This window comes from Bufo gargarizans, unplaced genomic scaffold (assembly GCF_014858855.1).
Source record: "Bufo gargarizans isolate SCDJY-AF-19 unplaced genomic scaffold, ASM1485885v1 original_scaffold_1696_pilon, whole genome shotgun sequence".
Lineage (NCBI taxonomy): Eukaryota > Metazoa > Chordata > Amphibia > Anura > Bufonidae > Bufo > Bufo gargarizans.
In genome coordinates this window covers 153,805-181,230 of record NW_025334471.1, presented here as the reverse complement: position 1 = coordinate 181,230, position 27,426 = coordinate 153,805, and the positions used below count along the sequence as shown (strand labels likewise).

The 27,426-nt window shown below is 45.1% G+C and overlaps 1 protein-coding gene across 1 annotated transcript; it reads left to right on the top strand.

Moving 5' to 3' along the window:
• Window positions 1–496: 496 nt before the first annotated feature.
• On the top strand, window positions 497–27,032 carry LOC122923535 (oocyte zinc finger protein XlCOF6-like). The gene is made up of 2 exons (XM_044274363.1): window positions 497–552; window positions 24,492–27,032. Exon 2 carries the CDS (start codon window positions 24,527–24,529, stop codon window positions 26,978–26,980), a length of 2,454 nt encoding a protein of 817 aa, XP_044130298.1. The 5' UTR covers window positions 497–552; window positions 24,492–24,526; the 3' UTR covers window positions 26,981–27,032.
• The last annotated feature ends 394 nt before the right edge of the window (window positions 27,033–27,426 follow it).

Genomic DNA, 27,426 nt, shown 5'->3' with positions numbered 1-27,426 from the left:
AAAGATCATTTTACATTTCTCTTCTTTAGGATGAAAATCTGATGGATATTAAGGCTGAGGTTAAAGATGAAGCAGAAGAGGAGACTGATTTATGGGGCAATCAGCAGGGTAAGGAGGGGACTGTCATGGGTCACCTGGATACTACTCCCATCATCTCATCATCACATGTAATAATCTCTCCTGCCCCTGTGTGTTTCCTACAGATGGACTCATAGAAGGAAATCCCCCCGAGAGATGTCCCCGTCCTCTGTATTCCCAGGACTGTCCAGAGGAGAAGCTCCCAGAGAACAATCAGGTAGATGGAGCTGAGCCCTATACACATCTATATGGGGGGGTCCTGCAGTCATAGAGGCGTCATAGATGGTGGGGGTCTCTTATGTGGATCTGTTAGATTTCCCACCTGTCTGCTGTATTGTCCTGAATTGTTACAGATGACAAATCAGGGGGAAGATGTGACTGATATTAAAGTGGAGGATGAAGAAGAGCGGATGATGGACGATCCCCCGTGTAAGAGTGAGGTGGAGGAGGACATTCCAGTCCATGTGACCACAGGTATGGAATAATGAATGGAGGAAGGGAATTGGGAGGTTTCTTCAGGTGAGGCTCCACCTTAGAGCTGGAGTAAAGGAGCACTCCGGGCAGTGACCCAGCTTTGAGTCTTGAAATAGCAGTCTAATGGTTTTATACTAGTAAAGGCACCGGAGACCTGTAATAATGGCTGTTATACCTCAGGTAGGTGACATCAGATACCGGGTGTTATAGATGACATTACTACTACACTATAAAGGCTGGAGACATGTAGTAATGGCTGTTATACCTCAGGTAGGTGTCATCAGATGCCGGGTGTTATAGATGACATTACTTCTACACTATAAAGGCCAGAGACACGTAGTAATGGCTGTTATACCTCAGGTAGGTGTCATCAGATGCCGGGTGTTATAGATGACATTACTACTACACTATAAAGGCACCGGAGACATGTAGTAATGGCTGTTATACCTCAGGTAGGTGTCATCAGATGCCGGGTGTTATAGGTGACATTACTGCTACACTATAAAGGCTGGAGACATGTAGTAATGGCTGTTATACCTCAGGTAGGTGTCATCAGATGCCGGGTGTTATAGGTGACATTACTGCTACACTATAAAGGCCGGAGACATGTAGTAATGGCTGTTATACCTCAGGTAGGTGTCATCAGATGCCGGGTGTTATAGGTGACATTACTACTACACTATAAAGGCTGGAGACATGTAGTAATGGCTGTTATTATGAATGATCAGATTGTCACATTTTTTATGTTATACCCAGAAACTTAAAGGCTATGGACACCTTTGGGGGCATATTGTTCTTGAGCTAAAAGTCTTTTTTTCAATTGGTTTATTAAAAATATGGAGTCCTTTTCTCTGTACAGAGCTGAGATGCTCTACTGGCAGGATATGAGTTTTCTCTCTGCTCCGTCAGGCAGGGAGGTGACAGGCTCCTTATCTCTGACATTATAGACCCTCATTATAGATCAGTTCTTATCTTACTGATGGCCTCTAAGGCCTGTATTACACCAACAGATTATCTGACAGATTTTCTGACCATTCATTGGTCAGATGGCCTATTACAACACACAGATCTTTTGTTATACACACCAACCATTGGTCTCATTGGACAGATATTGGTCAGATAATCTGTTGGTGTAATACAGGCCTTAGTAATTTAGAGATCAGGATTATTAGATGACCAGCACAAGTACCAGTCACACAGCTAGATAAACAGTTAACCCCTTGTGGCAGAACGGCTCAATATTTTTACTAAAGACTAATTGAAAAAATGATTTTAGTCCCAAATGAGTAAAATGTAATCATAAAAAAATTGTCCCCATACATAGTCTTTAAATGTATTTTATGTGATCGACGAACACAAAGTACAAGTCTGTGTGAGGTTTCTCTGCAGAAGCGTCTGTGAACAGCAATTTTTAAGTCTTGTCACAGACAAGACTGAACCCTTCCATTGTAGCTCTGGCTGGATGTTTAGGGTTGTTGCAGGATATGATATGTATGAGAAGGGGGCTGAGCGAGCTGAAGTTTAAAGGGGAGTTATACCCTGTGGTTTATATACTTCATGGGTTACCTGAAATGCTTTTATTTTGTTGTAGAGCTTCTGACTATGAACTATTCTTCAGAAGACAAGGGCAGACTGGGAACTTAAAGTGGCCCTGGAAAAAAATAAAATAAAAGTGGCCCCATGTTGTAGGGAGGTCCGAATTAACAGCAACACGAGTAGATGGGATCAACAATACCATAGTGCAAAACACCATCCCAGCAGAACCAAATAACACAATGTAGCACAATATACTGCCCCAAAAGCTGTCCCTCTGTGGTGGCCATCAATAGTTATCTGTCCTCCTCCTCCTCCAGTCATCTATGGAGCAGGGGGCTTAGGAGGTGAGGTGCGGGCCATAGCAGATGAATTCAGGAGGCCATGTGCGGTCGTCGCTGGCTGGGGACCCGAGTACCTCATTCTCACAGCATTAATTACTATTGAGACCTCATTAAGTACCCGGTCAGCAGCAGAGAGGAGAACTTGAGTGGCCCCCTGGGCATCGGCCCACTGGGAAATTTCCCTGTAGGGTCTATGGCCAATCTGCCCCTGGACAGGGATACTCTGATGATAACTGAGGGATTTCTTTGTAGGAGCCAGTCAAACTTAAAAAAAGTCTAATCGACAAAGACGCAGGATCACCGGGCCTGAGAAAAAGGGGCACTCTGCTTTTTTTCCCCACAGGCTTGTGAAAACATTTTGGCAAGCTGTTAGATGAGAAGCATAGTAAAGGAGGGTTACCACCTTCAGTCCCGGCCCCAGAAAAATTCTAAATCTCAGATTTACATTCAAATTCATAAAGAGCTTCTGCAGTAAACAAGGAGAAACCTCAGGGAGATAAATCCGTACCTGGCGTGTAAGGAAATTCAGGTCGGAGTCCATCCAATCCACAATCAAGTATCGTTTCAAGGACTGTGTGATGGGCACAATAGTTATGAAAGATGCTTAGTATCACGTGCCGATTCTTCATTTTCAATATCGTGCCCTATCGTTTTGGAGTCGGAAGTGCCCGGGAAAATATGGCTCAATCTATCCAGGATGAGATACCATCTGAGCATCATTTTGATAGCTGATTCATAGTGGGAGACACAGATAATTGATGCGGAAAGAGAGTGAGGATGTCCAGCTAAGATCTAAGAATGTTTTACCCAATTCCTTTTCCCATGAGAGGAAGGGGGTTGACTTGGGAAATTTGTGTTTGGATTCAAGCATATCATAAATATGCCTTAAGCTATTCGGCGAGGGGCCTTTTGGTATTCCAGAGATCTAGAATCTCTTTGCATGTCACTACCATAAGGGAGTAGTTGTTTTGAAAGAAACTTCTCATTCTAAGATACATGTAAAAATCCTCGTGAGGTATTTGGTATTGTTCATGTATAGAAGAGAATTGCTTAAGTTGGGAGGAATCAAAAAGTTGTGATGCCTGAGCGAGACCCCTGTTTACCCAGTTAGCAACCGCTAAGCCAGGAATAAAGAAAGTAAGTGTCTCCAATGGAGCATATGAGTGGAGGGAAAGCTTGATCTGGAAGTTTTGGAGTGGAAGGTTCTCCACAGTGATGTTGAAATACGAAGAAAGCTCGGGAGGACTCCAAGTGGGAGTGTATGATCCAGAGTGGCAATGAGCTGAGCCTCTAAATTATGGCCTGGAGAAACAACTGATTCTTTGTGGAGCCAGTGTTGTTGCAAATCTCCTTTCCACCATTCTTTTACAAAGCTCATGTGGGTGGCAAGGTTGTAATCATATATGTTAGGGAGCCCTGGACCGCCCGCCTTTCTATGCTTCGTCAGTAGTGTAAGTGCAATCCGAGGTCTCTTGGGAGTTCAAATGAACTTATTTAATAATCTGTTAATGCAGTTAAAAAAGGCCTGCGGTATCAGGGTAGGAACTGTTCTGAACTTGTATAATATCTTAGGGAGAGTTAACATCTGGAAGGTCGCTATGCTGCCCACCCAGGATATTTCTTGTTTGCTGTATTGGGCGAGATCTGTTTCCACCTCTTTTAGTAATGGAAGGTAATTGGCACAATATAGTTGTTTGGTTGTTTTGGTGACCTGTTCAATTTGCCAGTCTGGGTTGAAACTGGATTGTAATTCTAACAGGGAAGAGGTCTTTATATTAATGGGGAGGGCTTGGGATTTCTGCTCATTGACTTTGTAGGAGCGTTCTCCAAATTGGCGAATAATTTCTATTACTGTAGGTAGTGATTTATCTGGGGAGCTGAGAGTGAGTATGACATTGTCTGCATAGAGAGAGAGTTTGTGGGTTCTTCCGCCTATGTCTATTCCTTTTATTTGGTCGGAGAGGCGGATAGCTTGTGCTAGAGGTTCGATGGACATGATAAATATGAGGGGGAGAGGGGCAAGGTCGGGTGCCATTAGTAATTGTAAATGAGGAGGACAAGGTATCATTAACATATACACTGGCCGAGGGGTTGCTATATAAGGCTTTCACTGCCCCCAGGAAAGGGCCACAGAGTCCCATTATCTGGAGCACAGAGAATGCGAAAGACCAATTAATGCGGTCAAATGCCTTTTCAGCATAAAGGGTCACCAAGACCGCTTCCAGACCTGACCTCTCGATGTAGTCTACAATATTCATGACTCTTCTAGTCTCCCCTATAATTTGTCTACCTTGGATGAAGCCTGATTGGTCAGTTAATCAAGGACGGTTGAATGGGTGCTAAGCGGTTAGCCAGGGCTTCAGCATACATTTTTTTTTTGGTGTTTAGTAAAGAGCTAGGCCTGAAGTTTTGTGGAGATTCAGGGGATGTACATTGTTTCGGGATGGTCACTATGACTGCGGAGAGCATTTCCGCTGGGAAGCTACCCATTTCGAATCCCATCTGGAGGGCCTCGCGTAAGTAAGGAAGAAGGATTTGTAATAACAACTTGATAGGCCACCAGGCCTAAGGGCTTTCTGCATGGGAAGGGAGTTTATGACCTTTTTGAAGTTCTGTTTCAGTGAGTGGAGTCCCCAATAATTCTGCTTGTTCTGCGGATACTGTCGAGAGGTGTAGGCTATTCAGAAAGGCGTTGATTAGAGTTGAGCGAACGTTCGGGTTCGTACCGAACATTCGGTTTTTCGGCATCCGAACCCAAATATTTACGTAAAAGTTTGGGTTCGGTGTTCAGCGTTTTTTTTTTGTTTTTTTTTAATGGCGCTTTTTGAGAGGCTTTTTGAGATCAACAAGCGTCATACTACTGGGTGCAGTGCACAATTGTTGAAAACGAACTTTTTTTTCCTTTCAGTTAGTCAATATCAATACATAATCAGTAGCCATTTTATGCAACGATAGTGAACCAGCACAGGCTATCTGCATGTCTGCAAGTCCAGAAATACTGCTTTGAGACACTTGGGTTAAAAAAAAACTTTTTTTTCATATAGTGCACATCTAGGATTATTACTGCATAAGCGACTGTGAAATTTAGCCCAGAAATACGGCTTTTTCTTACTGGGGTTAAAAAAAAACTCTGATATACTGCACATCTGGGATTAGATGTGCATAAGTTACTGTGAAATTTAGGCCACAAATACCGCTGTCATATAGAGTTAAAAAAAAATAATAATTTGTGCAATACTTTTTGGCGGTTAATTATTTTTAACAGACTTTAACACACTTTTTACTTTGCTTGGGGAACGCTAACTATGAGGCAAACATCTAATAAGGGATGCGGTCGTGGTGGTGGTGTTGGTGGATCCTCTGGTGCAGGGAGAGGACATGGCTGTTCTGCCACAGCTACACGTCCTACTGAACCTACTACCTCAGGTCCCAGTAGCCGCTAGAATCTACAGCAATATTTGGTCGGGCCTAATGCCGTTCTAAGGATGGTTAAGGCCTGAGCAGGTACAGGCATTAGTCAATTGGGTGGCCGACAGTGGATCCAGCAGGTTCACATTATCTCCCACCCAGTATTCTGCAGAAAGCGCACAGGTGGTGCATGAAACCCATGCCCATCAGTCTGTCACATCACCCCCGTGCATATCGGGGAACCTGTCTGAGCCTCAAGTCATGCAGCAGTCTCTTATGCTGTTTGAAGACTCTGCTGGCAGGGTTTCCCAAGGGCATCCACCTAGCCCTTCCCCAGGGGTGGAAGACATAGAATGCACTGACGCACAACCACTTATGTTTCCTGATGATGAGGACATGGGAATACAACCTCAGCATGTCTCTGATGATGACGAAACACAGGTGCCAACTGCTGCGTCTTTCTGCAGTGTGCAGACCGAAAAGGAGGTCAGGGAGGAAGTCTGGGTGCAAGACGATGCAGGGGACGATGAGGTCCTAGAACCCACCGAGCAAACAGCGTAGCAAAAGAGGGAGCAGGCACACCAAAGGCAGCTTCAAGGAGTTCCCTGGCATGGCACTTCTTCACACAATGTGCTGACGACAAGACCCGAGTGGTTTGCACGCTGTGCCATCAGAGCCTGAAGCGAGGCATTAACGTTCTGAACCTTAGCACAACCTGCATGACCAGGCATCTACATGCGAGACACGGGCTGCAGTGGAGTAAGCACCTTCAAAACCAAGACAGGGCTCAGGCCCCTCCTGCTCCCTGTTCTGCTGCTGCCTCGGCCTCTTCCTCTGCCTCTGGAGGAATATTGGCACCTGCCGCCCAGCAAACAGACGATGTGCCACCAACACCACCACCTCCGTCACCAAGCATCTCCACCATGTCACACGGAAGCGTCCAGCTCTCCATCTCACAAACCTTCGAGAGAAAGCGTAAATTCCCACCTAGCCACCCTCGATCCCTGGCCCTGAATGCCAGCATTTTTAAACTACTGGCCTTTGAAATGCTGTCATTCAGGCTGGTGGAGACGGACTGCTTCAAACAGCTCATGCCGCTTGCTGTACCACAGTACGTCGTTCCCAGCCGGCACAGATACGTGGACCAGTAAGCACGGCCAGGGACGCTATATCTCCCTAACTGCCCACTGGGTAAATGTAGTGGCGGCTGGGCCCCAGGTGGAGAGCTGTTTGGCGCACATCCTTCCGCCGCCAAGGATCGCAGGGCATCATTCTTTGCCTCCTGTTGCCTCCTCTTCCTACTCGGCTTCCTCCTCCTCTTCTACCACCTCCTCATCCGGTCAGCGACAGACCTTCACCACCAACTTCAGCACAGCCCGGGGTAAACGTCAGCAGGCCATTCTGAAACTGATGTGTTTGGGGGACAGGCCCCACACCTTGCAGGAAATGTGGCGGGGTATAGAACAACAGACCGACGAGTGGTTGCTGCCAGTGAGCCTCAAGCCCGGCCTGGTGGTGTGCGATAATGGGCAAAATCTCATTGCAGCTCTGGGACTAGCCGGTTTGACGCACATCCCTTGCCTGGCGCATGTGCTGAATTTGGTGGTGCAGAAATTCATTTACAACTACCCCGACATGTCAGAGCTCCTGCATAAAGTGCGGGCCGTCTGTGCGCGCTTCCGGCGTTCTCATCCTGCTGCCTCTCGGCCCCAACTGCTGATATGGATCGTGTTAGCAGGAGGCAGCATTTGAACAACATGGTGGAACAGTACCTGTGCACACGCCTACACGTACTGACTGATGGTTCTGCCCCATTCAACTTCTGGGTCTCCAAATTGTCCACATGGCCAGAGCTTGCCCTGTATACCTTGGAGGTCCTGGCCTGCCCTGCAGCCAGTATACTCTCTGAACGTGTATTAGGGGCAATAACGCCACCACAGTGTAATGGACGTTATTAATGAGGCATACCTGTATGATGTATCTGCCCGCCTCATCTACAATTTTCGAGATAGGGGTGAATGCGAGTGTATCTCTGAAAGCTAAAAGAACTCCCCTCCGTTTTTTGGTAAAGTGTGATTGATTGAATAATGATCAGAAATTTGGGGTGGCGAATTCAGTAACTTTCTTGCGCTACTATATGAGTTTCTTGGGCACAAAGTGTGTTGCATTTGAAGTCTAGGTCCTCCTTCTACATAAAGGATCTCTTCGGAGGGCTTTTAAGGCCCTTTACATTTAGTGATACAATCTTAATAACCATTGTACATACAAGAGAAGCTAAACATTACATTAACCAGGTTGTCCAGGGTAGGAGACTTGGCCCTAGTGATGTCGGGAGCAACTCTTTGGTATCTTTGGAGAACATCCAGTAGCTGAGAAAAGGTGGGAGCAAACTGAAAAGCATAAAAAGGACAACAATATAACAGAAAACAGAGAAATCTAAGCAGTATTAAAAACTGCCACATTTGGTAGGGTAAAGTCAATTCCGTGTAGTCAGGAGCCACAAACTTCTTGACTTCTGGATGTAGCAGCTATATACACCCAAGTATAGGCAGGCTTCAATGTTTGGTGCCTCTTCCAGACTCCACCAAGCGCCATTCCTCGGAAAGATGGTGGGGGTCTGGAGGTTTCTCTTTCTAGTAGTCAGCAACTTCAATGTTCCAAGAAGATGGGAGAGATCTGCCAGCGTCCACTGAACTGATGGTATGCCAGGAACCCCCCAGCGATATGCGATTTTATGATCTCTTAACCCCAGCGTGACAGGGGCCAGTTGGCGATGTTGTTTCAATGTGGCAGCCAAAAGATCAGCAAATAGATTGATGGTATGGTAAGGGCCGGCAGGGTACCCTTTTTTCTGGACGCCTCTAGTAGCTGTTCCTTTATGTGAAAATAATGAATCCTCGCCAGCACGTCTCTCGGGATAGAGGCTGGGAGATGGCTGGGTCTTGGAACCCTGTGGGCCCTATCAATAACCAGGTCTTGAGCTGTGAGAGTCGGTATGAGGGCCTGAAATAACAAGCAGAGATATTGTTTGAGGTCTTCATTAGGGATATCCTCAGGGATTCCTCTAAACTTTATATTGTTTCTGCGGGATATGTCTTCCAAATCATTGAGCTTAGCCTTTATTTTCTCTAGCTCTTATGACATTTCAGTGTGTGCATCCAATTGATTGTTATGGGAGGACGCAAACCCTCCCATTTTATTTTCAATATGGTACACCCTGTGAAGAAGGCCTTGGATGGTGGCCTGAATAGGGGAGACCAAAGCTTGTAGATCAGCGTGTAGGGATTTGCTGACTTCAATTAACATCTCTTTAAAGGGGTTGTCCGAGTTATGGATAATATAGCACTGTAAATCTGATGGTCAGTGATGTATAACTAATGTGGGGGTCGGCTCAATAGTAGTAGGCACCGCAGTCAGACAGTGACACAATGGCACAGTTCACACAGGGGTTTGCCTGTTTTCTTTATTCTCGCCCAGAAACAAAATATAAGGCCTTTACATTCAGGCAAACATACAAAATAAATTCCTGCTCGGCTGAGCACTAACTAAACATAAAATCACCCTTTCTATACGGGCGGCCTACTACCAGCCACACAACACAATTCAAAATAAACTCAGTGTCCTTTTTGTTGCTTCAGCAGACTTCAGCAGCAATGGTGAAAGCCGGTCAGTTCACCCAGTCCTCACCCAGACATGCTCATAGTGCAAACCTTCATAGCCCAGAAATGAGCCGAGCTCCATCACCTGGCTGAGAGCTCTATATGAAACCTGTTCTGGACAGGAAGGGAATGAGGAGCCCCGCTACCAACCTGCATCCTCATTCCATTAAAATCCAGGCCCGACAACACCATTTACCAAAGTCCTCAGCAAACTGTAAGGCAGACCATCTTTTCCTGGATTCCTGATATCTCACCCAGGTTTCCTAGTTGAGATATCCACCTCCTGTAGCGTAGTACATGGTATATGAAAGAAACCTAGGCGAAATATAACGATTCTCTACTACTTTTCCAGTCACTCTCTCACACTAAGCTAAGCAAGTTTTAAGCAAAAAAATATCTATTTCCTCATTTCCCTGGTTCTCTTCTGGCCCTTTGTTTACTTGCAACAACAACCATCTGTGCCGCTCCCCCTGTAGTGCTAAGGGAGTGAATACAAGTACTGCCCTGAGTGACGTCTGCCAGCGGGGAGACTCAGCAGCATATTGTATGTGTAGGACTACAAGTCCCAGCTGTACAATGACACTGCCTATACACACAGGATCTCCCCCTACCTGCAATGCTCTGCAGAACTTCTCTATCAGCTCCTGTGCCCAGCATTTGTCTCCTCACTGCCTGCAGCTACGCAGTAAACACTTGCGTCTGTGCAGCTGAAGGGGTTAAAAATCCTGGGAGAGAGCAATAAGCAGCAGCCGGCAGTGCAGGGGGGCGTGGCCAGCACAGTGAAGTCTCGTGTACAGATCTCTCGGGCTTGTGCACGAACATTATCAGAGCAGGGAGAGAAGCTGACATCACAGGTCATGTGACCCTCAGTGAAATCTGAGAGACCAGCCACTGGAGATAAAGGGAGTGAATTGGAAAGCTGTTACATTTGCCTAGTTAGAAACATAGAACAAAAAAATATCTCGGACAACCCCTTTAACCCCTTAAGGACACAGCCTTATTTCACCTTGAGGACCAGGCCATTTTTTGCAAATCTGACCAGTGTCACTTTATGTGGTGATAATTTTAAAAGATTTTTACTTATCCAAGCCATTCTGAGATGTTGTTTCGTCACATATTTCGTCACTTTATAACACTGGTAAAATGGAGTAAAAAAAATTCATTTTTATTTATAAAAAAAATACCAAATTTACCCAAATTTTGGAAAAAATTAGCAAATTTCCAAGTTTCAATTTCTCTACTTCTATAATACATAGTAATACCTCCAAAAATAGTTATTAGTTTACATTCCCCATATGTCTACTTCATATTTGGATCATTTTGGGAATGCCATTTTATTTTTTGGGGACGTTACAAGGCTTAGAAGTTTAGATGCAAATCTTGAAGATTTTCTGAAATTTTCAAATACCCACTTTTTAGGGACCAGTTCAGGTCTGAAGTCACTTTGTGAGGCTTACATAATAAAAACCACCCAAAAGTGACCCTATTCTAGAAACTACACCCCTCAAGGTATTCAAAACTGATTTTACAAACGTCATTAACCCTTTAGGTGTTCCCCAAGAGTTGATGGCAAATGGAGATAAAATTTGAGAATTAAAATTTTTTGCCAAATTTTCAATTTTAATAAATTTTTACTAACAAAGCAAGGGTTAACAGCCAAACAAACTCTATATTTATTGCCCTCACTCTGCGGTTTACAGAAACACCCGATATGTGGTCGTACACCACTGTACGGCCCCACGTCAGGGCGTAGAGGGGAAGGAGCGCCGTGTGGTTTTTGGAAGGCAGATTTCGCTGGACTGGTTTATTTACACCATGTCCCATTTGAAGCCCCCCTGGTGCACCCCTAGAGTAGAAACTCCAAAAAACGTGACCCCATTTTGGAAACTATGGGATAAAGTGGCTTTTTTTTGTGCTATTTTAGGGTACATATGATTTTTGGTTGCTCTATATTACACTTTTTTTGAAGCAAAGTAACAAAAAATAGAAATTCTGAAATTTCATCTCCATTTGCCATTGACTCTTGTGGAACACTTAAAGGGTTAACAAAGTTTGTAAAATCAGTTTTGAATACCTTGAGGGGTATAGTTTCTTAAATGGGGTCACTTTTTGGAGTTTCTACTCTAGGGGTGCATCGGGGGGCCTCAAATGGGACATGGTGTCAAAAAAACCAGTCCAGCAAAAACCACCTTCCAAAATCCATATGGCGTTCCTTTCCTTCTGCGCCCTGCCGTGTGCCCGTACAGCAGTTGACAACCACATATGGAGTGTTTCTGTAAACTAAAGAATCAAGGCAATAAATATTGAGTTTTGTTTGGCTGTTAACCCTTGCTTTATTACGGGAATAAATGGATTAATGAAACAGAAGAAAGATCTGTGGATCACCGGCTAGGCAATGTGGATCAGGTGCTCTTGGTCTGAGTGGCCCACCCAGCCACAGATAAATAAATACTTCTACTTCTCTCAATAAATGGATTAAAATGGAAGATATGCCCAAAAATACCTGTTGTGGCACAGTTTTTATTTTTTATTATTTACAACGTTCATCTGACAGATTAGATCATGTTCTATTTTTATAGAGCAGGTTGTTACGGACGCAGGGATACCTAATATGTTAACTTTTTTTTTATTGTATTTACCGTATTTTTCGCTTTATAAGACGCATCTAATGATAAGACACACCTAGGTTTTTGATGAGAAAATAAGAAAAAAATATTTTGAACCAAAAGGTGTGCTTTTGGTAGCTTTTGAACTAATGGTGGTCTGTGGATGACGCAATGTTATGGGGATCTGTGGATGACGCACTGTTATGGGGGATCTGTGGATGACGCACTGTTATGGGGGGGATCTGTGGATGACGCAATGTTATGGGGATCTGTGGATGACGCACTGTTATGGGGGATCTGTGGATGATGCACTGTTATGGGGGATCTGTGGATGATGCACTGTTATGGGGGATCTGTGGATGACGCACTGTTATGGGGGCTCTGTGAATGACGCACTGTTATGGGGGGGATCTGTGGATGACGCACTGTTATGGGGGGGATCTGTGGATGACGCACTGTTATGGGGGGGATCTGTGGATGACGCACTGTTATGGGGGGGATCTGTGGATGACGCACTGTTATGGGGGATCTGTGAATGACGCACTGTTATAGGGGATCTGTGGATGACGCACTGTTATGGGGGATCTGTGGATGACGCACTGTTATGGGGGGGATCTGTGGATGACGCACTGTTATGGGGGATCTGTGGATGACGCACTGTTATGGGGGGGATCTGTGGATGACGCACTGTTATGGGGGGGTATCTGTGGATGACGCACTGTTATGGGGGGGATCTGTGGATGACGCACTGTTTTGGGGGGGATCTGTGGATGACGCACTGTTATGGAGGGATCTGTGGATGACGCACTGTTATGGGGGATCTGTGGATGACGCACTGTTATGGGGGATCTGTGGATGACGCACTGTTATTGGGGATCTGTGGATGACGCACTGTTATGGGGGATCTGTGGATGACACTTATGTCATCCACAGATCCCCATAAGTGTCATCTAGAGATCCCCCATCAGATGCATCAGTGTGGAGGGAGGAGGCGGGGACACTCATAGCGGGGCCCGGTGCAGTGACTCTACTCTAATACACCAGGCCCCGCAACTGTTAAACATTCAATCTGATCTATATCTAATTGTATATGCTCTCTACGGTACTTACTGTAGTACCGTAAATATAGCATTAAGACGGCACAGACCGGCATCTCCCTCGGTCATGCGCCGCCTGCCCCAGCTCCCTTCTCGTGCGCCGCCTGCCCCAGCTCCCTCCTCTTGGGCGTCGCATGACAGAGGGAGCTGGGGCAGGCGTCGCATGACACAGGGAGCTGGGGCAGGCGCCGCATGACAGAGGGAGCTGGGGCAGGCGTCGCATGACAGAGGGAGCTGGGGCAGGCGTCGCATGACAGAGGGAGCTGGGGCAGGCGTCGCATGACAGAGGGAGCTGGGGCAGGCGTCGCATGACAGAGGGAGCTGGGGCAGGCGGCGCATGACAGAGGGAGCTGGGGCAGGCGGCGCATGACAGAGGGAGCTGGGGCAGGCGGCGCATGACAGAGGGAGCTGGGGCAGGCGGCGCATGACAGAGGGAGCTGGGGCAGGCGGCGCATGACAGAGGGAGCTGGGGCAGGCGGCGCATGACAGAGGGAGCTGGGGCAGGCGGCGCATGACAGAGGGAGCTGGGGCAGGCGGCGCATGACAGAGGGAGCTGGGGCAGGCGGCGCATGACAGAGGGAGCTGGGGCAGGCGGCGCATGACAGAGGGAGCTGGGGCAGGCGGCGCATGACAGAGGGAGCTGGGGCAGGCGGCGCATGACAGAGGGAGCTGGGGCAGGCGGCGCATGACCGAGGGAGATGCCGGTCTGCACCGTCTTAATGCTATACTTACGGTACTACAGTAAGTACCGTACAGAGCATATTCAATGAGATATAGATCAGATTGAATGTTTAACAGCTGCGGGGCCCGGTGTATTAGAATAGAGTCACTGCACCGGGCCCTGCCATGAGTATCCCCGCCTCCTCCCTCCACACTGATACTTTGCTACCCGCGCTGTGCAGCATAGCGGCCAGTGAAGTATTCGCTTTATAAGACGCATGGCCATTTTCCCCCCACTTTTGGTAAGTTTTACACAATAATATCATTTTTGAAACAAAAAAAAAAACATTTTAGTGTCTCCATAGTCTGAGAGCCATAGTTTTTTTTTATTTTTATGGGCCATTGTCGCATGTAGGGGCTCATTTTTTGCGGGATGAGGCGACGTTTGAATGGTACTATTTTGGCGTACATACGACTTTTTTTATCACTTTTATTACCTTTTTTGGGAAGTAAGGTGGGCAAAATTTCTATTTCATCATAGTCTTTATTTTTTATGGCGTTCACTGTGCGGGGAATGTAACGGGACCGTTTTATAGATAAGGTCGTTACGGACGTGCTGATATATAACATGTGTAGGGAATTTTATTTTTTTCATTTTTAATCAGGTATAAATGTGTTGTTTTTTTTGTTTTTACTCTTTTTTTTTTTCATTTTCTGTATAATACAGTACAGTACACTATATAGTGTACTGCACTGTATTTCACTTACACTTTGTCTGAACAGATCTCTGCCTTTAGCACAGATCTGTTCAGCACCATGGAGAGCAGGATGCCTGAGAAGGCGTCCTGTTGCCATGAGAACCTTCCCCGTCTGCCACAACTGAGCAGATGGGGAAGGGGAGAGAGGGGGGCTCCCTCCCTCCTTGACCTTATCCTGTACGGGGCCTACAGACCGGCAATGCGGGGGGGGGGGTCACAGGGTGCCTGCTGAATGATTTCAACAGGCACCCTGTTCCGATCACTGCCGGCAGTAATCAAAACTACACCGGACGTACTGGTGTGCCCTGTGCCCTTAAGGGGTTAAGCAACGTACCCGAGGCGGGTTGACTTGATGTTTGGAATTGGGCCAGGTTAGGGGCCACCGAAGAGAGTCCTAGTGAGTCAGTATATTCACTCACCGCTCTGGAGGCACCGGAGAGACGCGGCCTCTGCTTCTCCGGACTGCTGGTAGAGGATGGCGCATGCCACGTCCGGGAAGGCAGCGGTACGGCTGAATCCCCCACATCAGGGTGTTTGAGAGCTCAGCGCTGCTTCTCCCCGGTTTGCGCAGTGGTGAGGGCTCATTATTCCCGGTGTCTGGGGAAGGAGGAGATGCCTCCGGTGCATGCTGTGGCGGGGAGAATGATCCCTGAGAGCCTGCTTGCGGATCTTCAAAACACGGATGCCGCCCATGTGCCTTCTGCAATTTACGGAACAGGCAGCCCATTATAGAAATGCCGATAGTTGTCCGCAAAACGGACAAGAATAAGACATGATCTATAATTTTCACGGGGCCACGGAATGGAGCAACGGATTCGGACAGCACACAGAGTGCTGTCCACATCTTTTGCGGCCTGCTGAAGTGAATGGGTCTGCACCCGAGCCGCAAAAAATGCGCCTTGGATGCGGAACCAAACCACGTGCATGTGAATGCGCCCTAAGGCTACTTTCACATCTGCGGTTTTTCTGGATCTGGCAGGGTTCTGCAAAAACACTTCCGTTAGGATAATACAACTGTCTGCATTCATAATGAACGGATCCGGTTCTATTATCTTTAAAATGACCAAGATGGATCCGGCGCCAAAACCATTGTAAGTCAATGGGTGCCGGATCCGTTTTCCCAGACACATTATCCCTTGACACTGCATGCAGCGTTTTTCTGTCCGCCATGGGAACGCAACCAAATGGAACGGAATGTAATCTGGTGACTCCGTTCTGTTCAGTTTTGTCCCCATTGACAATGAAGGGACAGAACTGAAGTGTTTGCCTCCGGTATTGAGATCCTACGACATATCTCAATACCGGAAAGGAAAACCGCTGATGTGAAAGGGGCCTTAATCTTGCACCACAGAGGACACTACATTTCAATAACTAGCACCTAATGCAACGTCCAGTACGTGGGCTGCACAACCTGCCCTTTGAAGGGCTCATGCACACAAACACATATTTTTAGTTCGCATCTGATCCGCAGTTTTTGTGGGTCGGATGCGGACCCATTCACTTCAGTGGGGCTGTAAAAGATGCGGACAGCACACCATGTGTCCACATCCATATGTCTGTTCCGTGGCCCTGCAAAATAATAGAACATGTCCTATTCTTCTCCGCATTACGCACAAGGATAGGACTATTCTATAGAGGGCAGGACCTTCAGTTCTGCGAAATGCGGAACGCATAGAGCGGTATCCATGTTCTGCAAATCCGCAGTTTGCGGCCTGCAAAAATGCCAATGGTCGTGTGCATGAGCCCTAAAAGAGAGGAGACGGAAGCATTTGTCACCAGCAAAAATGCAGTTAACCCTTCCTCGGCCTCCAAACATTTCATACAACATCACACGAACAACACCGATGGTTTAGAGGTATGGGAACTGAAAAAGTTAGATGATGGGAGGGGGATTCAGAAAAGAAGATGACTGAACGAGAGGCGTACTGAAAACTAGATATCCAGAAGGATGGAATAACGGATAACAGCCCCCTATCGCTAATAGTGATGAGTGAAGCGAACTGCGGATCCTAGAACCGAAGTCGCTTCCCTCAAAACGTCGGATTAACCACTTCAGCCCCGCTAGCTGAAACCCCCTTCATGACAAAGCCACTTTTTACACTTCTGCACTACACTACTTTCCCGGTTTATCGCTCGGTCATACAACTTACCACCCAAATGAATTTTACCTCCTTTTCTTCTCACTAATAGAGCTTTCATTTGGTGGTATTTTATTGCTGCTGACATTTTTACTTTTTTTGTTATTAATCAAAATGTAACGATTTTTTTGCCAAAAAATGACATTTTTCACTTTCAGCTGTAAAATTTTGCAAAAAAAACTACATCCATATATAAATTTTTCGCCTAATTTATTGTTCTACATGTCTTTGATAAAAAAAAAATGTTTGGGCAAAAAAAAAAAATGGTTTGGGTAAAAGTTATAGCGTTTACAAACTATGGTACAAAAATGTGAATTTCCGCTTTTTGAAGCAGCTCTGATTTTCTGAGCACCTGTCATGTTTCCTGAGGTTCTACAATGCCCAAACAGTAGAAAACCCCCACAAATGACCCCATTTCGGAAAGTAGACACCCTAAGGTATTCGCTGATGGGCATAGTGAGTTCATAGAACTTTTTATTTTTTGTCACAAGTTAGCGGAAAATGATGATTTTTTTTCTTTCTCTTTTTTCCTTACAAAGTCTCATATTCCACTAACTTGCGACAAAAAATAAAAAATTCTAGGAACTCGCCGTGCCCCTCACAGAATACCTTGGGGTGTCTTCTTTCCAAAATGGGGTCACTTGTGGCGTAGTTATACTGCCCTGGCAATTTAGGGGCCCGAAAGTGTGAGAAGAACTTTGCAATCAAAATGTGTAAAAAATGACCGGTGAAATCCGAAAGGTGCACTTTGGAATGTGGGTCCCTTTGCCCACCTTGGCTGCAAAAAAGTGTGACACATCTGGTATCGCCGTACTCAGGAGAAGTTGGGGAATGTGTTTTGGGGTGTCATTTTACATATACCCATGCTGGGTGAGAGAAATATCTTGGCAAAAGACAACTTTTCCCATTTTTTTATACAAAGTTGGCATTTGACCAAGATATTTTTCTCACCCAGCATGGGTATATGTAAAATGACACCCCAAAACACATTCCCCAACTTCTCCTGAGTACGGCGATACCAGATGTGTCACACTTTTTTGCTGCCAAGGTGGGCAAAGGGGCACATATTCCAAAGTGCACCTTTCGGGTTTCGCAGGCCATTTTTTACAGATTTTGATTGCAAGGTACTTCTCACACATTTGGGCCCCTAAATTGCCAGGGCAGTATAACTACGCCACAAGTGACCCCATTTTGGAAAGAAGACACCCCAAGGTATTCCGTGAGGGGCATGGCGAGTTCCTAGAATTTTTTTTTTTTTTTTGTCACAAGTTAGCGGAAAATGATGATTTTCTTTTTTTTCTCTTTTTTCCTTACAAAGTCTCATATTCCACTAACTTGCGACAAAAAATAAAAAATTCTAGGAACTCGCCACTTCTTTCCAAAATGGGGTCACTTGTGGCGTAGTTATACTGCCCTGGCAATTTAGGGGCCCAAATGTGTGAGAAGTACTTTGCAATCAAAATGTGTAAAAAAAATGGCCTGCAAAATCCGAAAGGTGCACTTTGGAATATGTGCCCCTTTGCCCACATTGGCAGCAAAAAAGTGTCACACATCTGGTATCGCCGTACTCAGGAGAAGCTGGGGAATGTGGTTTGGGGTGCCATTTTACATATACCCATGCTGGGTGAGAGAAATATCTTGGCAAAAGACAACTTTTCCCATTTTTTTATACAAAGTTGGCATTTGACCAAGATATTTATCTCACCCAGCATGGGTATATGTAAAATGACACCCCAAAACACATTCCCCAACTTCTCCTGAGTACGGCGATACCAGATGTGTGACACTTTTTTGCAGCCTAGATGCGCAAAGGGGCCCAAATTCCTTTTAGGAGGGCATTTTTAGACATTTGGATCCCAGACTTCTTCTCACGCTTTAGGGCCCCTAAAAAGCCAGGGCAGTATAAATACCCCACATGTGACCCCACTTTGGAAAGAAGACACCACAAGGTATCCAATGAGGGGCCTGGCAAGTTCATAAAAAAAAATTTTTTTTCGCAAAAGTTAGCGGAAATTGATTTATTTTTAGTTTTTTCTCACAAAGTCTCACTTTCCGCTAACTTAGGACAAAAATTTCAATCTTTCATGGACTCAATATGCCCCTCAGCAAATACCTTGGGGTGTCTTCTTTCCGAAATGGGGTCAGTTGTGGGGTGTTTGTACTGCCCTGGCATTTGAGGGTCTCCGCGATCATTACATGTATGGCCAGCATTAGGAGTTTCTGCTATTCTCCTTATATTGAGCATACAGGTAATGAGATTTTTTTTTCCGTTCGGCCTCTGGGCTGAAAGAACAAATGAACGGCACAGATTTCTTCATTCGCATCGATCAATGTGGATGAAAAAATCTCTGCCCAAAAAAAAAAATGGAGGGGAAAGGCGTCTGCCAGGACATAGGAGCTCCGCCCTACATCCATACCCACTTAGCTCGTATGCCCTGGCAAACCAGATTTCCATTCGCATCAATCGATGTGGATGAATAAATCATTGCCGGGATTTTTTTATATATTTTTTTATATATATACAAAGTGTTTGCCAAAGCATAGGAACGCCGCCTCCTCCTCAGCTCGTATGCCTCGGCAAACATATCTGTTACTGCAGAGGAGAAAATCCCGTCTTGCAGCGCCGCATACACCGACTTGCGTGTAATCTGACAGCAGCGCAATGCTTCTGTCAGAATGCACATCGGTGCTGCAGCTGGTCGATCGGTTGGTCCACCTGGAAGGTAAAAAGACAAAAAAAAAAGAAAAAGAAAAAACCAGGCCGCAACGCAATAATTTTATTAACTTTGCAACAGAACATGTAACTTTAACTTTTTGAACTGAACATTAACGTGTTTGCTTACTGGTGTGTTTTTTTTTTTTTTTTTTACCTTTATAGAACAAACCTCTCCTTCCCCATGGGTCAATGTGCAAAGCGCAAATCGCCCAAAGATGTGGCGAAGTGCGTTATGCACTTTGTCCCATGTGAAAGGAGACGTTTGCAGCAGCAATGAGTGAATGGGCCCTAATAGCCCTGTGTGCCTATCCTGGTGAGATGATCCCTATGCTAATAGTGTACCTGTGAGTGGTACTTCCGGAAACACTCTCCAAAGCATAGGGCAGGGTGGTCAGGACAGTCAGGACAGAAATAGCGGGTGTCACGCCTTATTCCACTCCTGCTACAGACACGACATCTTTTTCGGGGTGATGGTTGGGTTGAGGTACCAGGAACGACATTGGGGAAATGTCGCTCGTGTAGACGGCTAACTACACTGGTGGATGGGGCCACGGAACCTCCTGGGTACAGGAGGTTCTCGATCTCTTCCTGAAATTTGAGGAAGGATCCTGTTCTCCCAGCCTTACTGTAGAGAACAAAACTATTATACAGAGCCAATTGAATTAAATATACAGACACCTTCTTATACCAGCGTCTGCTTCTGCGGGACACTAAATACGGAGCCAACATCTGGTCATTGAAGTCCACCCCTCCCATGTGAAGGTTATAGTCGTGGACTGAGAGGGGCTTTTCAATGACACGGGTTGCTCGCTCAATTTGTATTGTCGTGTCTGCGTGAATGGAGGAGAGCATGTAAACGTCACGCTTGTCTCTCCATTTCACCGCGAGCAGTTCTTCGTTACACAGTGCGGCCCTCTGCCCCCTTGCAAGACGGGTGCTAACGAGCCGTTGGGGGAAGCCCGCGCGACTAGTTTGTGCGGTACCACAGGCGCCAATCCGTTCTAGAAACAAATGCCTAAAGAGGGCCACACTTGTGTAAAAATTGTCCACATAAAGATGGTACCCCTTGCCGAATAAGGGTGACACCAAGTCCCAAACTGTCTTCCCACTGCTCCCCAGGTAGTCAGGGCAACCGACCGGCTCCAGGGTCTGATCTTTTCCCTCATAGACACGAAATTTGTGGGTATAGCCTGTGGCCCTTTCACAGAGCTTATACAATTTGACCCCATACCGGGCGCGCTTGCTTGGGATGTATTGTTTGAAGCCAAGGCGCCCGGTAAAATGTATTAGGGACTCGTCTATGCAGATGTTTTGCTCTGGGGTATAAATATCTGCAAATTTCAGGTTGAAATGGTCTATGAGGGGCCGAATTTTGTGGAGCCGGTCAAAAGCAGGGTGGCCCCTGGGACGGGAGGCGGTGTTGTCACTAAAGTGCAGGAAACGCAGGATGGCCTCAAATCGTGTCCTGGACATAGCAGCAGAGAACATGGGCATGTGATGAATCGGGTTCGTGGACCAATATGACCGCAATTCATGCTTTTTTGTCAGGCCCATGTTGAGGAGGAGGCCCAGAAAAGTTTTAATTTCGGAAACTTGGACTGGTTTCCACCGGAAAGGCTGGGCATAATGGCTTCCCGGGTTGGCGGTTATAAATTGTGTGGCATACCGATTTGTTTCTGCCACAACTAAGTCTAAAAGCTCCGCAGTCAAGAACAGCTCAAAAAATCCCAGGGCCGAACCGATCTGAGCTGTCTCAACCCGAACTCCAGACTGGGCGGTGAAAGGGAAAACTACAGGTGCGGCTGAAGTTGGGGACTGCCAATCAGGGTTTGCCAGCACCTCTGGGATTCTAGGGGCTCTACGGGCACGTCTTTGCGGTGGCTGCGACGGGGTCACTACTGCACGTGCCACCGTACCAGCTTCAACTGCCCTTCTGGTGCTCGCCACTTCACCAGGTTGTACGGCAGTGCTGGTACTAGGTCCAGGAAGGGCTGGGCTGCTGGTGTATGCCTCACCACGTAATCCGACAGCACGAGCCCCACTCTGCTGCTCTTGAAGCGGATCCTGCGGTCTAGCGACACGGGGCCGGGTACGCCTGGTGGTATCAGGGACCTCAGCCTCCTCGTCCGAACTTTGGGTCAGAGAGCCACTGCTTTCTACAGGTTCGTATTCTGACCCGCTGGATTCATCAGATGAGGGTTCCCACTCCTCATCCGACTGGGTCAGAAGCCTGTAGGCCTCTTCAGAAGAATACCCCCTGTTAGACATGTGGGCAACTAAATTTAGGGGTATTCCCTGAGACTACCCAAGAAAAAAAAAGCAAGCCTGTCTTACAAAGGGGAGGCTAGCGAAGTACCGGAGGCCGCTGCGGTTGATAAAAAATATCAAAACTGATTTTTTTATCGCCGCAGTGCGTGTAAATTGAATGTGCAGCGATCAAAAAAAAATATTTTTTTTGTCACGGCGGTGGGGCGGGCGTGGGCGAACGCACGTGTGGGCGACCGATCAGGCCTGATCGGGCAAACACTGCGTTTTGGGTGGAGGGAGAACTAAAGTGACACTAATACAATTATAGATCTGACCGTGATCAGTTTTGATCACTTCCAGATACTATAAAAGTACAAATGCTGATTAGCGATACGCTAATCAGCGAATAACGGACTGCGGTGCGGTGGGCTGGGCGCTAACCGATCCCTAAACTACCTAACCAAGGGGCCTAAACTATACTGAAACCTAACAGTCAATACCAGTGGAAAAAAAATGTGACAGTTTGCACTGATCACTTTTTTCTTTTCACTTGTGATTGACAGGGGCAAGAGGGGGTGATTGGGGTTCAGGGGGGTGATCTGGGGCTAAGTGTGTAGTGTTTGGTGTACTCACTGTGAAGCCTGCTCCTCTGCTGGATCCAACCGACGAAAAGAACCAGCAGAGGAGCAGGCAGCCATATAACAGATCATATTTACAAATATGATGTTATTCGGCTCTCTGATTGGATTTTTAAAAAATCAGCAACCTGCCAGCCGCGATCATTGGCTGGCAGGTTGCTGACGAAATAGTCCTGAACGAAATGCCGGCGCGAACTGCGCATGCGCGGGCGCATATTCGTATATGCGTGACTCTGCGCAGCGCTGCCACCTCCGGACCGCACATCTGCGTTAGGCGGTCCGGAGGTGGTTAAAGGGGTTGTCCAGGTTATATTTGTCCTCAGGATAGGTCATCAATATCAGATCGGCTGGGGTCCGACACCCGGCCGATCAGCTGTTTGAAGATAAGGCGGGCGCCCCGTGCCAGCGCCTCCTCCTCTTCACTGTTTACCTTCTGCATCTGCAGCGGTGAGCAGGTGTAATTACCGCCAAGCCGTCCCATTCATTTCTATGGGATGGATCGCTCCTATACAAGTGTGTAGTAACGAGCCGTCCCATAGAAATGAATGGGACGGCTTGGCTGTAATTACACCTGCTCACCGCTGCAGATGCAGAAGGTAAACAGTGAAGAGGAGGAGGCGCTGGCACGGGGCGCGCCTTCTCTAAAAACAGCTGATCGTCCAGGTGTCGGACCCCAGCCGATCTGATATTGATGACCTATCCTGAGGACAAATATAACTTGGACAACCCCTTTAATGCTGTACGGAGATCCGTCTCTGTACAGCATTAAAATGTGCGGCCTCCGATAAGGCGAAGTCAGTTATTTGCAAAGTCTTGCAAGAGTTCATGGAGTAACTGCGGCATTTGAAGTGAAAAACGACTTAAAAACTTGGATCCAAACTCTGCTTCAGATCCGAGGTACCAGTCAGAACCATAGGAGCACAGTGTGATTGTACTAGACTCCAATGCATACATGCCCCGACATGAGCCCTCGTACAGCTCCGTGCACATAATAATTTTATTATAAATGAATCATAAATAATGGTAAGAATATGCTGATGCAAAGAAAAAAGTTTTTTTTTTCCAAAATGTTTCACTAAAATACAAGAAAAACCTATACACATTTGATATCATTATAATGGTAGTGACCCGGTGAATGGACGTAACAGGTCAGTTTTACCTTATAGCAAATGTTGTAAAATTAAAACCCATAAAACTTTGTTGGAATTACTTTTATTTTTTTATAATTCCACCCCACCATTTGGAATTTATTTCCCTGCTTCCCACTACATTGTATGCAACCGTAAATGGTTCCATTAAAAAGTACAACTTGTCCCGCAACAAAAAAGCTTGCATACGGCTATGTGAATGGGAAGATAAGCGTTATGGCTTTGGGAAGGCTGGGAGTAAAAAAATGAAAATTGCCAGAACATTAAAGGGTTAATTTCCCAGGATTGGGGGGGGGGGGGGGGGGTTACTCAGTGCAGACCAGAATCTGGGACGTCACTGAAACATGTTAGCTTATGTTCTGATTAGCTTTTTTCCGCCCTGACTTCGGAACACATTCTGTGTCATACTCCAGGCTGATCGATCATCTAGTAGATGATTTATCCGCACACTGTAGCAAGAAAAAAAGTGACCTCCTTCCTCCTGTTACCATTTCCTTGCACAAATTCGCTCCATTGATGTAGACTAAATCTGCAAGCAGATCCTCAAAATGCAAACTCAGGAGACGTTCAAGAGTCGGCTTTAAATTTCTACAGCAAATACATAGCAGAGAAATTAAGTCTTGATCGACATAAGAGACTCCACACAGAAGAGAAGACATGTTGATGTTTTGTGTAAGAATAATGTTTTACATTCCTGATGGATCCACTTCTGACTTCTGGCACAAAAAATGTATTTTATATTGTATGTTTCTCTCCAGCCTAAGGCCAGATTCACATGAGCTTATTACAGACATATTATCCATCTGTATTGTGCACATGTGTCCCGACCACAGGTTCAGCTGACATCAACTCACAGCATCATAGATACATGTGCACGTAATATAGATGGATATGTCTGTTACATGTGAATCCAGCCTCATTGGAATGTAATGAATTTATCAAAAAGTTTTAACAATAAATCATAAAATCTATTCTTAATCTTAACAGAAAATCCCTGTGAGAAGCCTGAAGGAAACATCATCATGTTATCTCTAGATTATAAAGAAGATGAAGACACCAGGCAGCGCTCTTCAGAAGAAAACGTCATTACCTGTACTGTACATCCAGGACTTCACAATGCAGAGCCATCAAATAATTCCCCCAACAATGAGGAACTTTCTAATGATCAATCTCAGATTATCCACCCAAGTCCAAATCTATCATATAATCATCCTAAACATGAGGATTCTTCTACTGATCAATCACAGATTATTACTCCAAATATAAGGCAGAAACGGGGTAAAATGTTTAATTGTGAGGAACGTGGAAAACAGTTCAGATGTAAGTCAGAGCTTTCTGTACACAGAAATCAACACAAAGGAGAGAAGCCGTATTCATGTTCAGAATGTGGGAAATGGTTTACCAAGAAATCAAGCCTTGATCAACATAAAATAATTCACACAGGAGAGAAGCCATATTCATGTTCTGAATGTGGAAAATGTTTCATAGAAAAAAAAGGTCTTGCTAAACATCTCAGAATTCACACAGGAGAGAAGCCGTATTCATGTTCAGAATGTGGGAAATGCTTTAACCGAAAAGCAAGCCTTGATCTACATAAAAGAATTCACACAGGAGAGAAGCCATATTCATGTTCAGAGTGTGGTAAATGTTTTACAGATAAATCATATCTGCCTGCACATCAGAGAATTCACACAGGAGAGAAGCCGCATTCATGTTCAGAATGTGGGAAATGCTTTAACCGAAAATCAAGCCTTAATCTACATAAAAGAATTCACATAGTAGAGAAGCCATATTCATGTTCTGAATGTGGAAAATATTTTAGCGATAAAAACCATCTTACTACACATCAGAGAAGTCACACAGGAGAGAAACCATTTTCTTGTTCAGAATGTGGAAAATGCTTTGCCAGGAAATGCAGTTTTTTTCAACATAAGAGAATTCACACAGGAGAGAAACCATTTTCATGTTCAGAATGTGGGAAATGCTTTGCTAGGAAATGCAGTCTTGATCTACATAAAAGAATTCACACAGGAGAGAAGCCATATTCATGTTCTGAATGTGGAAAATGTTTCATAAAAAAAAAAGATCTTACTAAGCATCTCAGAATTCACACAGGAGAGAAGCCATTTTCATGTTCAGAATGTGGGAAATATTTCAGCGATAAAAACCAACTTACTACACATCAGAGAAGTCACACAGGAGAGAAACCATTTTCATGTTCAGAATGTGGGAAATGCTTTGCCAGGAAATGCAGTCTTTATCAACATAAGAGAATTCACACAGGAGAGAAACCATTTTCATGTTCAGAATGTGGGAAATGCTTTAACCAGAAGTCAAGCCTTGATCAACATAAAAGAATTCACACAGGAGAGAAGCCATATTCATGTTCTGAATGTGGAAAATGTTTCATAGAAAAAAAAGATCTTACTAAACATCTCAGAATTCACACAGGAGATAAGCCATATTTATGTTCAGAGTGTGGTAAATATTTTACAAATAAATCATGTCTGCTTGCACATCAGATAATTCACACAGGAGAGAAGCCACATTCATGTTCAGAATGTGGGAAATGCTTTAACAGGAAATCAAGCCTTGATCTACATAAAAGAATTCACACAGGAGAGAAGCCATATTCATGTTCAGAGTGTGGTAAATGTTTTACAGCTAGATTATATCTGGTTGTACATGAGAGAATTCACACAGGAGAGAAGCCATATTCATGTTTAGAATGTGGTAAATGTTTTACAGATCGATCATATTTGCTTGGACATCAAAGAATTCACAATGAAGAGAAGCCACATTCATGTTCAGAATGTGGGAAATGCTTTAACCGGAAATCAAGCCTTGATCTACATAAAAGAATTCACACAGGAGAGAAGCCATATTCATGTTCAGAGTGTGGTAAATGTTTTACAGCTAGATTATATCTGGTTGTACATGAGAGAATTCACACAGGAGAGAAGCCATATTTATGTTCAGAATGTGGGAAATATTTCAGAGAAAAAAGACATCTTACTTCACACCAGAGAAGTCACACAGGAGAGAAACCATTTTCATGTTCAGAATGTGGGAAATATTTCAGAGAAAAAAGACAACTTGCTTCACACCAGAGAAGTCACACAGGGGAGAAACCATTTTCATGTTCAGAATGTGAGAAATGCTTTACCCATAAATCAAGCCTTGATCAACATAAAAGAATTCACACAGGAGAGAAGCCATATTCATGTTCTGAATGTGGAAAATGTTTCATAGAAAAAAAAGGTCTTACTAAACATCTCAGAACTCACACAGGAGAGAAGCCGTATTTATGTTCAGAATGTGGAAAATGTTTCATAGAAAAAAAAGGTCTTACTAAACATCTCAGAATTCACACAGGAGAGAAACCATTTTCATGTTCAGAATGTGGGAAATGCTTTACCAAGAAATTAAGTCTTGATCGACATAAGAGACTCCACACAGAAGAGAAGACATGTTGATGTTTTGTGTAAGAATAATGTTTTACAAATAAATTAGTCTTTCAAACTTGCAGACATGTGTGTTCATTTTACCTCATTGTGCCAATATTGTATGCGAGTGAGCAACAGAAGTCATGCTTACAAGTCGCTGATAAACCTTTTGTTTCTTTTTGCTTCATTCCAATATAAAATGGTACATCATGAGGGACGCTGAGACAGACATCGTTCACACCTCCTCCCCTCCACGTGACGTTTTGGGAGAACACGCCTCCTTACTCATGCATGCAGGTAGAGGGGGAGGTGGGATTTTTGTATATATACAAACCACATCGTTTTATACAAAATGCATAGCCATAAATAACCCTAACACATGAAAGTGATCAATCATAAATGCACTAAAGCTACATATTTCATTTAACCCTTTAGGTATTAAAGACTGGAGTTTCACTATCCAAAAGGTCTCCCTT